The 11,591-nt window shown below is 45.5% G+C and overlaps 1 protein-coding gene across 1 annotated transcript; it reads left to right on the forward strand.

The window, feature by feature from the left end:
• Positions 1-2,892: 2,892 nt before the first annotated feature.
• FST (follistatin) lies at positions 2,893-9,645 on the forward strand. Its single transcript, XM_064641006.1, has 6 exons — positions 2,893-3,080; positions 5,142-5,333; positions 5,745-5,963; positions 6,321-6,545; positions 7,578-7,808; positions 8,528-9,645. The coding sequence occupies exons 1-6, from the start codon at positions 2,999-3,001 to the stop codon at positions 8,608-8,610; spliced, it is 1,032 nt and encodes a 343-aa protein (XP_064497076.1). The 5' UTR covers positions 2,893-2,998; the 3' UTR covers positions 8,611-9,645.
• The last annotated feature ends 1,946 nt before the right edge of the window (positions 9,646-11,591 follow it).

Consider the following 11,591-nt stretch of genomic DNA (forward strand, 5'->3'; position numbering starts at 1 on the left):
ATGTATGTATGTATGTATGCGTATATATATATATGTGTGTGTATGTGTGTGTGTGTGTTAATAGCATATGTTAACATAAGGTTACATTTGCAGATTATTTTCCTTCCTTCTCAGTATTTTGCTGCAATTTTCTTCAGAAGCCAGCCACTTAATATTTTGGATTATGGAGTCTGCTGTAGCTATAGCTATATTAGAAGTAGGACATAGAACACAAAAATATATTTTGTGTAAATTGAGAGCCAAAGCTGAATTTTCTGAAAGTTTGAGATGTTAGTATAAGCAGGGGTTTTTTAAATGTTTTATTATTCTAAGATCAAGGCCATCTCCAGATTAGATTCACAACCAAAACCCTGTATTAAAATGCATACACTTCTCAGTAGTAAGAAGTTTTAAAACCTGTCAGACTAAAAACAACACTCTTATTGTGTGCTGCCTGACAGTTCAGTTACAGATCGACCCTACTGGTTTTTTAGTAATTTAAATATGATTTTTGACAAAGCAGATAGGGATGGAGGGATTCATAAAGGGAGACACACAGTGAGAAAGTAGAAAGCATTACTGATTATACAATATATGCCTGACATGTTCTTACTAACAGAACCAATATTCAGCATTTTAAAAAACAAAACAAACAAAAAAAAAAGGAAAACAACAAAAGAAACAGCAGCTGTTTCTATGTGATGTCAGAGAACAGGTGTGATACAAATCTCCACAACAGCGCAATCGTATTGATCTCCTGATGATGCACGCATGAAGCACATGTGCAAACCTTATCGACCCGTCCAGCATTTCATTTCCAGGAACATGGCCTGAAAACGCCTCTCTATAATTGAAAACACTAGCAGGATAAACCGTAATTGGCCGTGTTGGCCAATTACTAAAAACATACACAAACTGAGCACGGGAAGGTGAGCCTGACCCCTCAGCACTCCTGGCACCGCAGGGGAACAGCCACCTGCGCGCCCCGTTCTGCCAACGGGATCCCCCCGGGTGCCTCCCAGGACATCCCCTGGACACCCCTCGGCTCCGACGCTGCCCCGGGCTGTGCAGCGGCGGTGGACGGAGCTCCGCGGGGCCGGTCGTGGCGGGACCACGAGAGGGGCGCCCGGGAGGGGGCGGCGAAGGCAGACGGGCCCCCGCAGCCCCGCCTCGGCGAGCCCCGAGCCCAGCCCGCTGACCCCCGCCACTCGGCCGAGCCGTGCCCCCGGTGAGGGTCGGGGGCACACGTCCCTCGGTGTATCTTGCTCCCGGGATCCGTCCCCTGCGCGGGCAGAGGCGGTCCGGGGGTCCAGGGCGCCCCTCGGCCGTGCGCGTGGCCGCCGTTAGAGGGCACTACGCGCTCCCGCATGAGCGCGGCCCCGGCAGCCGTCAGGGAGAGGCGGGGGGGGCAGGGGAGAGTGGCACCAATTTGGGAAGAGATTAAAAAGGATGTGGAGTCCTGGAGCTTCAGAAGTGCTCAAAATGCCCGGGATGCTCAGGACCAGGATCATAATAATAATAACAAAAAAAAAAAATATGCAGCGAGATCAATCATTTACCAGTCTGCTCCTTAATGCGTGTGACCGCAGGTGGTACCGAGGGACATTGTGATTCATGCCCACTTTCAAAGCGGGACCAGGGCCCGGCCTGAGGCACCCAAACAACTGTCTTCTAATATTAGCACGGCTGTATTTCTGGATCTATTATAGTCTGTCCAGACAGATCCCATTGTAATGGGATCTTTTATTAAAAGATTAGCACTATCTCCTGCAGTTGGTGGAAAAAAATCTGTTATCACTGAGTTATTTGCAGTTGTGGGGAGAGGGCGGTCGGGAGGGGGTGGCGGGGGGCGGGAGCGGGGAGGAGGGGTGTGAGGAGGGCCGGGCGGAGGACGCGGGCGGCCGCGGCGCACCGGCCCCTGACCCGGCACTGTCCGGGCATTCCTGTCTGCATACTTCGCAGTCTGTTGTGCTTTGGTGGCTCAGAAAAGCGAAAGAATCGAAATTTAAAAGGCAGCTTTTGAATAAACAATACCATTTTCCGTTAAGTAATCGTTTTGTATAAAAGGAAATATCGCCTACTCAGTTTCATTCAGCGGTGCCAAAAAATGTTATAAATGAGAGACCGCCAACTTTTCTAAGGAGAGAATAATGCCAGACTGTGCTTAATAAACTAGTGCCCCAGAAGTTCATTATCGATGTTGCAATCTTTTCTGATTCTGAAAGGAGACCGCCTACGTCGCCCCCGTTCTCGTCTCGTCCTCCTGGGCTCTCCCAGTGCAAAGCCTGTCAGTCGGGCACGGCCCTAGGTATTAAAGTTTTAGTCGGTTCTGTCTTTTGGTTTTGTTGGGGGTTTTTTGTTGGGTTTTTTTTTTTTTTTTTCAGGTTTGGAGTTGGTCGGTCGGAGTTTAGGGTTTCTTTGGGCCGAGCGAGCAGTCCGCCTGCCAACCGCCTTCCTCCCGCCGGACGCGCGGGGAGCGGGATGGGTCCTCCACGGCCACTGCGCGCCCGCGGAGCCCACTCCGGGAGAGCAGGAGCCGCTCCGCGCTCCGGTAACACCCCGGACCCGTCGATGGGGAACCAGGGGCCTCCCTCGGGCGGCCGCGACCCCCCGCGGGTCTCCAGCCCGCCCCCCCCTCGGCGCTGGTGCGGCCGCGCGCGGCGCCGCCTCTCGCCGCTGTCCCCGCCGGTGACTCTGCGGCGCGGGGCTGCGCGGGTGCGCGCCTGTGTGTTCGTGCACCTAGAGCGGATAATTGGAGAGGGTTTCCAGAAGGTGGAAAATGTCACCTGATTCACACTGAACTTTTTAAATCTCCCCACCCCCGAGGAGACACACACACACATTAGGAGACCGCCCACCGCAGACAGCTAGGACCCCCGTATAGATTTAAAGAGAGACTGCATTCAGAGCCTGACGTTCATTCAATAGAGCGATCATAAGCAGGCTGGCTAGTGCTCGCTCCCTCTATACTCCCCCTCACGCTCTCTCTGCGTCTCGCTCACTCGCTGCTATACTGAGGATGTTAAATCAGAGAATCCACCCCGGCATGCTCTTACTTCTGATGTTTCTGTGCCACTTCATGGAAGATCACACAGTGCAGGGTAAGACCAGATTGTTTATTCGCAGATATGTTTCTTTATTATTACTATTGTTCTCTCTCTTTCGGGCACGGTTTAGTTTGCTTGCGGTGTTAAACGCCTCTCTCCAAGGTCCAACAGAACAGAAGTTAACTGTGGGCATGTGATTGCTTTATACTGAGGTGCAGAGGTGTCATTTGGATCCCTTTTTAATCGGATCTTCGCACTGCTCTGCACAGTCACAGAGGACAGATAGGATGTTTCTTGGTATTTATTGTTATTATGCAGCATTAATGAAGAGCAGCATCGAGAGGGAACTTTCTTTCCTAGTCTCGACTCCCGAATGACTGCTCAAAGTTTGCTGGTAATTTAGCTCAGATTTTTATCTCGTCTGACTGACTGACTGACTGACTGACTGACTGAAGGAAAGGTGGTGATGGAGAACCCCACGATTACAGCTGACATTTTTAGAAACCAATAAGTGGTCATTTTACTGACATTCCTTTAATACTGGGATTTCCTCCTCCTCCCTACTTCGTGTGTGTGTGTGAATAAATATTAGCGTTGTAAATTCTCCTGCACTGAAGAGAGTGCTTTAATAAGTTGTTGGTTTATTTTTTTCTTCACCGTACGAACAAAACAAACTCGAACCTGATATTGACAACTCTTAAGAGCCCTCTTTCGACACAAGGGAATATTGATTTTCAGTTTTGGGGGCTTTTTCCCTTATCTTGACTGTGTTCCAACCACAACCTGGATGCCTTACCGTTGTTTGTTTTATATTGTTTTCCTTTTCCTTTTATTTTTTATCTCCTCCACTACCGATATAGAGCATAAGTTAATCTAATGTAGGCAACTCTGAGACACGAAATATTTTTTTTTAAGGGCGTTGTTTGTTCGATGATTTTTAGCGAGGGGGGAGTCTTTCACCGCGCCCAGCGACATCTCGGCTGGTCGATCCTGACCCCTCTCTGCGGTACATTCCTATTGGAGTAAGGAGACAGGATCGAGCCCTGGCTAGATTAGCAGCAGAATCAATTGGTATTGAGTTGCTGGAGAAGTCACATTGGCTATTCACGAGAGACTCATCCCAACCAAAATGCTCCAGCTAAAAAAAAAGGGAGTTGCTTGGACTAATATTCTTGGCTTGCCTCCACAAATAACAAGGATACTGGGGGGGGGGGGGGGGGGGGGGAGGGAAGAAAAAGAAAAAGGAAAAAAATAACCGCAACAAAAGCCACTCTATCCCGTGTAAAGATAGTGTACTTTCCTCTAAAATGCTTGCAGGAGAGGTGGTATTTATAACTTTTCCAGCTTGATCGATTTTTAAAACTCTGTAGGGACCTCCTACTCAAAGTGACCTTGTATTTTATGTACTTTGCTCACCTTTTTTTTTTTTTGGAACTCTGCTGACTTATTTTAGTGAAGGAAAGACATTTGTTAGTAGAAGCAGCAAAATGTGGGGATTTCGAAAGACTTCTCTAACAGTAAATGTTCCCAGTTCGTGCAGATTGCAAAATGGGCTGGGACTTGAAACTGTGCGGCAGTAAAACAATGCTGCTGTGCAGCCGCGGTGAGGAGGAGAGGGCAGGGGGAGGAGGAAGGAATTTGCAAGCGCGATTTTCTTTTTATTCCCTTTTAAATGCACATCCTTTTCAAGCCTCTGTCACGTGTCGACAGTGCTCCTTCTGCTCTACATATGGAATAAATATCTCGGAAAACTGTCTCGTCCTGTTTTGGTTGGGTCTTTTCTTTCTTTTAGTTTGTTTTGTTAAGGGTTCGGGGGGGGGGGCGGGTTGTGTGTGTGTTGGGGGTATTTTTTTGTTTGTTTGTTCTTTTGTGGGTTTGGGGTAATTTTTTGGTTTGGTTGTTTGAGGTTTTTTGGGGGGAAGGGGAGAGGGAGCATCTGTTTATTTGTTTTTTAAACTGCGCTTCCAAATGGGCCGTAGTAGCTGCGGGTTATGAACCGGACAAATAAAAGGAAACAGTCTAGTAAAAGTCACGGCAAGGCGCACGTGCTATGTCTGGGTCACTGGTGACCGCCACTGATCCGTCTGGGTGTCCCTCCTGCCCCCCGCCCTGCAGCTGGGAACTGCTGGCTCCGGCAGGCGCGGAACGGGCGCTGCCAGGTCCTCTACAAAACCGACCTCAGCAAAGAGGAGTGCTGCAAGAGCGGCCGCCTGACCACGTCCTGGACGGCGGAGGACGTCAACGACAACACGCTTTTTAAGTGGATGATTTTTAATGGGGGAGCCCCAAACTGCATCCCGTGCAAAGGTAAGGGGGTGCTGGCGAGCTGCTCCGAGCTGAGGAGCGGCTCACGCAGGGGCTGGGCTGGGGGGAGGAGGAGCGGGGAGAGAACTGGGAGGGAGGGCAGCGCGGTCCTCCCGCTTTCTTCCTCAGTAGGGCTTTGAGGGGCGTCTCGTACCAGCCTCGGAATCGGGAAGGGGACTCCCATTTCTGCCCGTCCGCCCTGCATATCGTGAGGAGGAGAGAGCGACTTCTTCTTCCCCCTGCCCTCACTGGAGAGGGGATTTAGCTCGAGTAGTGTTTTCGGGATGGGGGTGGGGAAAGGTGTTCTCCCTCTGTGCTCTGGGTTCACGGTGTCTTTTTTTTCTTTAAGCAGTTTTGACACCAGGTCTGTTCTGCACACTAGGTACTAAAGTGGTGCCTCTTTCCTTCCATCAGAAACATGCGAAAATGTGGACTGTGGGCCCGGGAAGAAATGTAAAATGAATAAGAAGAACAAACCTCGGTGTGTTTGTGCTCCGGATTGCTCTAATATCACTTGGAAGGGCCCCGTGTGTGGCTTAGATGGGAAAACCTACAGGAACGAGTGTGCCCTTCTCAAAGCCAGATGTAAAGAACAGCCCGAACTTGAAGTCCAGTATCAGGGCAAATGCAAAAGTAGGTTTGCAAATCTAATCCAATCTCCCTCAAATGCCAAAGGGTGTGTGTCTGAGTGTAGGATGGAGGACTTGTTGGATGTACTTCCCCACAGGAACCAGAGTGATGTTCCAAAGGTTAGGAGACGGTAACTAGACCATGCTCAACAGACAAGGATGTAATGAATTGAGAGTTCCTCATAGTCAATCAGCATTTGTGTCCCACCAGCTACCCAGAGATGGGAAGGCTTCCTCCAGCAGCCCTTAAATGAGAGCTGCTAAAGGCTTTTATCTGATCATTTGTTGCATCACCTGTTTACTCCTCATTGGGACTATGGTGTCTTTTACTAATCATTGCGTGTTTCTGTCTGCATTTCAGAGACCTGCAGGGATGTCTTGTGCCCAGGCAGCTCCACGTGTGTGGTTGACCAAACCAACAATGCCTACTGTGTGACATGTAATCGAATTTGCCCAGAGCCTACCTCCCCTGAACAGTATCTCTGTGGGAATGATGGCATAACTTACGCCAGTGCCTGCCACCTGAGAAAAGCCACCTGCTTGCTGGGCAGATCCATCGGATTAGCCTACGAAGGAAAATGCATCAGTACGTATCTTAGTAGGAGGGTAAGGATGGGGGAAACTCCCTCAGTCACCTGTTTCAGAGTATTCAGTGTGTGCAACTGGATGGATGTAGTTATTGCTGGTGAGGAAGAGAGACTTCCAGCAACCTGGGTTAGTACTACCCTCTAGAAAGAAGAGCGACAGGGTGAACTTTTTCCTGGAAAAGATAGCAAAAAAGATGAGGGAGAAGAGGGCCTGATCCTGCTCTGGCTATGGGTGCCGAGTAGTATCCAAGGGAGAAGCAGCCGCCATGAAATAGATGATGACATGGTTATATAACAAGGTCTCGGTATCCAGTGGGTCTGGATTCCTGGAAACAATTGTCTTCAAGTGGTCTTGGCAAAAGATTATGTTAATTTAATTGGAAACATCTGATCACTTTTTCCTCTTTAGAAATAATTGTGGAGTTTAGAGACGGTTGGTGGGTGAAGATAGGAAAATAATCTCTGTGCACCCTGACATTCTGTGTTGTGATTTCCAGAAATGACTGATATTCAGCATGTTACAATGAAGCACCTGCAGGGCAGCCTCTGCTCCCCAAAACTGCTAGGGTAATTCACGGGAGCCTCAGGTTGCTTTTAGTTGGCATAGGTTGAGGTGAATTCCCTTTCAAATCTTGTAGACAACTATTCTCGGTGGGTTAGTTTAAAAATAACAGATTTAGAAATGCTGGACCTGTTGACAAATCCTGAATTTACTGTTAATTTGGGGAGCTGAATTTCCACTGACATCAAATGGAGGAGGAAAGTCATGTACAATAGGCAAATGTAATTCTGTATTCCCAGGGCAAAACTTTGCTGGCACAGCTGTCTTTCCTCCCCCATACATAGACAGGTAATTTTGTCCAAGGGAATACTTGCTTGAGCAAAATCAGCAAGTATCATCACATGTACTACATCTGAGCTTTGTTTCTTCACAGTTCACAGGGGAAAGGGGGTTTTTGGGGTTGCTGGTCATTGTTTTTCTTTTTGCTTTGTCTTTTCACTTACCCCTAGTATCCTGTGTGTATTTTTAGAAGCCAAATCCTGTGAAGACATTCAGTGCACTGCTGGGAAGAAATGCCTGTGGGATTTTAAGGTTGGTAGAGGTCGGTGTGCTCTCTGCGATGAGCTCTGCCCCGAAAGCAAGTCAGAAGAGGCAGTCTGTGCCAGTGATAACACAACTTACCCAAGCGAGTGTGCCATGAAAGAGGCAGCCTGCTCAATGGGTGTGCTTCTAGAAGTAAAGCACTCTGGATCTTGCAACTGTAAGTGAGATTTTTAACTCTGCAGACACTTAAAGCTTCTGAAGGCGATACCTAGGTAATGAAGACTTACAACTTTAAACATAAGAAAGCTTGATTTATTGATTCAAGGTACAGTAGAGTATAAGTATCTATCTATCACGCACACATTTTTGTTGCTGATAAAATGCAATAGATCTCCAACAACGAGCTGGCCTTCAAGTTGGAGTTTTGGGGATGTTCCAAGGACAAGCCATTCTATCAGAAAGGTGTTGCCCGAGGATTGTAATTCTAGTGACTTTTTCGTACTTTGTCTGCTCTCGTGTGCTTTGCTGATTGCTTTATTAACATCTGGATAAACTCTTAACTCGGTCCAAAAGAACAAGCTTAAAGGTAGCACAGGGGCATCTGGTTTAGCACAGTTGCCTCTACTAACTCTGAATGAAGGACACAAAGCAATTAAACCTAGAACACCTGAGCGCTCTGTATTTGATTTCAGGAATCTGCCAATAAAACCTGAGCCATTGATTCTTCAGAACTTTCTGCAGTTATGACTTCATAGATTACATATAAAAAAACCTTATTTCATAACAGCAGATGCCAAAGAGCATCTCACTACAAGTCGCATAAAATGCAACGCTGTATTATGGCTGTTCAGAGGGCTTTGAAAACATGCACTGAGCTGCTTCTGCGCTGTTGTTGTCCTTATTTAAACAACAGCTCCCCTATATTCCCCCATCTAGCCATTAATGAAGACCCAGAAGATGAAGAGGAAGATGAAGACCAGGACTACAGCTTTCCTATATCTTCCATTCTAGAGTGGTAAAACCTCCATCACTATTGAAACAGCCATTGGGCACAAAAATCAATGTCCATACTGTAAATAAGTGTATGCTTATTTATTTTGGGGAGAAAAAAAAAAGTATACATATAGTTGAGTCTCGTAGACATTTATTTATACTGTGTCATGTTTTATAATTTATACATAAAATGTCTGGTTGACTGTACACCTTGTTTTTTGAAGAAATTTATTCGTTATGGGAAGAGCAGTGTTATTTATTGTGAGGTCTCTTGCTTGTAAATTAAAGCTTTTCTTTTTTCTTGTACGCTATAACTATTCCTTACAGTCTACCCACATAATCTCATCTCTTTGTTTCACTGATGTTAACTTCCACTTTAACAGACTTGCATGTCAGTTTCTGTTATGTTTATTTATTGGATTTTCTTCTTGCCGGTTCTGTACATTAAAGATCCCTGTGTTCTTGTTTACAAGGAATCTTGACTGACCAAAAGGCATTGTAACTGACTTAAGTATACTTTCAGGGTGCAGTGGGGTGATTTTTAAGGAAACTTCTTCCCCTTAATTTTTCTCTACTTCTGATCACATATACTGAAGTGATCTCAATGTATTGAGAGTTTATACTGTGCTATACAAATTCTATATCTGAAGATCTTGGATTATGAAAGTTGATAACAGCTACAGGAATAACTGTAATAAGAATAAGGGGGTTATTTTATTTTTACTGGTTGTTTTGGGGGAGGGGTTTGTAACATGCATAAGTGTTTTATCAGGTGTTTCCTTTAAGATGGTCTTGCAGTACCACTTTCAAAGTTTTCATTTCCCAATCAGTGTGTTGCTAAAAGTTATATCAAAGCTTTATCAGTTCAAGTTTCTTGCTTTTCATAATACTTTTTTTCTGATGCAATTTTATATTTTCAAACATGGCGAGTTAAATATAAATTCATTTAAATATATAGTTTTGTACTTTTCTACCATGTAAATGTGCAATGTATATAAAAGTTATAATGTGTATTTGTAAATAAATGATGAGTGAAAAAATAAAAAGTGGAATTTTCCCTACGTGCAGTCCTCAGTCTTTCACTCTAAAGGGTTCTGTCCTCCAGAGTCTTGTGCATCATGCAACAAGTGTTAAGGTGACAGCTCTTGGCTCACACTGATATAAGAAACCCTTTTTTCAGATAGGAGCAATGTCTCCAATTCATTACTATTTAATTTTAAGTCTAAGTACAATGATAGAGTAGAAGAGATTTGTCATTTTTGTTCTCCTCTCAATCCTCCACATAAAAAGTCTGTCATTTCATAGAATCACAGAATGGTTTGGATTGGAAGGGACCTTACAGACCATCTAGTTCCAACCCTCCTGCCACGGGCAGGGATACATTCCACTAGACCAGTTTGCTTAGAGCTCCATCCTATCTGTCCTTGAACACTTCCAAGGATGGGTCATCCACAACCTCTTCAGGCACTTTCATAAAATCATAGAACGGTTTGGGTTAGAAGGAACCATAAAGATTATCTTGTTCAATCCCCCTGCCATGGGCAGGAGCACGTTTCACTAGACCAGGTTGCTCAGAGCCTCATCCAGCTTGGCCTTTAACAGTTCCAGAGGTAGGGCATGCACAACTTGTCCAGGCAACACCTTCCCATGCCTCACCACCCTTACAGTAAAGAGTCTCTTCTATACATTTAATATAAATTTCCCCTCTTTCAGTTTGTACCCATTACTCCTTGTCCAATCACTACAGTTCCTGATTTAGAGTCCCTCTCTGGCTTTCCTGTAGGCCCTCTTCAGATACTGGAAGGTGCAATGAGGTCTCCACATAACCTCTTCTCCAGGCTGAACAGCCCCAACTTTCTCGGCCTGTCTTCATAGGGGAGGGGCTCCAGTCCTCTTATCAATGACATTGGCCCTCCTCTGGACTTGTTCCAGCAGTTCCATGTCCTTCTCATGTTGGAGTCACCAGAGCTGGATGCAGCACTCCAGGTGGGGTCTCAGAAGAGCAGAAAAAAGGGGTTAAATCACTTCCCTTGACCTGCTGGCCATGCTGCTTTTGATGCAGCCCAGGATTTCATTGGCTTTCTGGGCTGTGAGCACACATTGCCAGCTCATGTTGAGTTCCACATCAACCATCACCCCCAAGTCCTTCTCCACAGGGCTGTTCTCAATCATTTCTCCCCCTAACCTGTAGATGTGTCTGGGATTACCCTGACCTAGGTGTAGGACCTTGCACTGTGCTTTATAGAACTTCATGAGGTTTGCATTGGACCAGCTCTCAAGCCCACCTCTCAAGCCACCTTTCAAGTCATGGTTCCTCTGGATGGTATCCTCTCCCTCCAGTGTGTTGATGACACACATTTCTTGGTCCTTTTTTACTTTCACACTTTTAGGAGGTTTTGAATATGCATTTGAATTTTTGCTATACTTCAGGTCAATTTAGATGACCAATAGAAAAAGCAAAACAAGGTCTACTTGCCCAAATTCAAGATGCAGAAAAGACAAACCAAACCAAAAAAACCCCAGAAAAACCCCCAAACCAACAAACCATCTAAGAGCACACTATCACTTGAAAATTATTTTTCTCCCAAAAGGAAGTTTAATTCAGAAGTTCTTTTTGGTCAACCTATATTTAGACTGGACACACCTTTAAGACTAATACAATGAACTGATGAGAGGAAACCAGCGTAAGTACAGCAGGAATCAAAATCCTGTTTTATGCTACCTGAGTCATGCTGTTCTCACAAATAAGACCCCACTAAAAAAAACCTCTCTATCGTACTCCATAAAACTTAAAAAATACTTAAGCGTTTTATTCAGTGATATTTTAAGTACTTTGCTGAGCTGAGGTCTGAGAATAGTTGATTCATCCTTTAGTTTATATAAAAATCATATTTAAAGAATCTTCCTGCTGTAGTCTTCTGTGTATTTCCCACTACATAGGAAACTCTAATTTGTTATGGGTTGTTTAGATTATTCAAAACAAGCATAATTTATTCATCTCTGAATA

The sequence above is a fragment of the Pseudopipra pipra genome, chromosome Z (genome assembly GCF_036250125.1).
Source record: "Pseudopipra pipra isolate bDixPip1 chromosome Z, bDixPip1.hap1, whole genome shotgun sequence".
In the NCBI taxonomy this organism is placed as follows: Eukaryota; Metazoa; Chordata; class Aves; order Passeriformes; family Pipridae; genus Pseudopipra; species Pseudopipra pipra.

What these genes read in the sequence shown, in the direction of transcription:
- FST (XM_064641006.1), top strand. Translation starts at nt 2,999, where the DNA reads ATGTTAAATCAGAGAATCCACCCCGGCATGCTCTTACTTCTGATGTTT. An exon ending in GTATCAGGGCAAATGCAAAA is followed by an intron (nt 5,964 to 6,320) that starts GTAGGTTTGCAA and finishes TCTGCATTTCAG; the next exon opens with AGACCTGCAGGGATGTCTTG. An exon ending in CTACGAAGGAAAATGCATCA is followed by an intron (nt 6,546 to 7,577) that starts GTACGTATCTTA and finishes GTGTATTTTTAG; the next exon opens with AAGCCAAATCCTGTGAAGAC.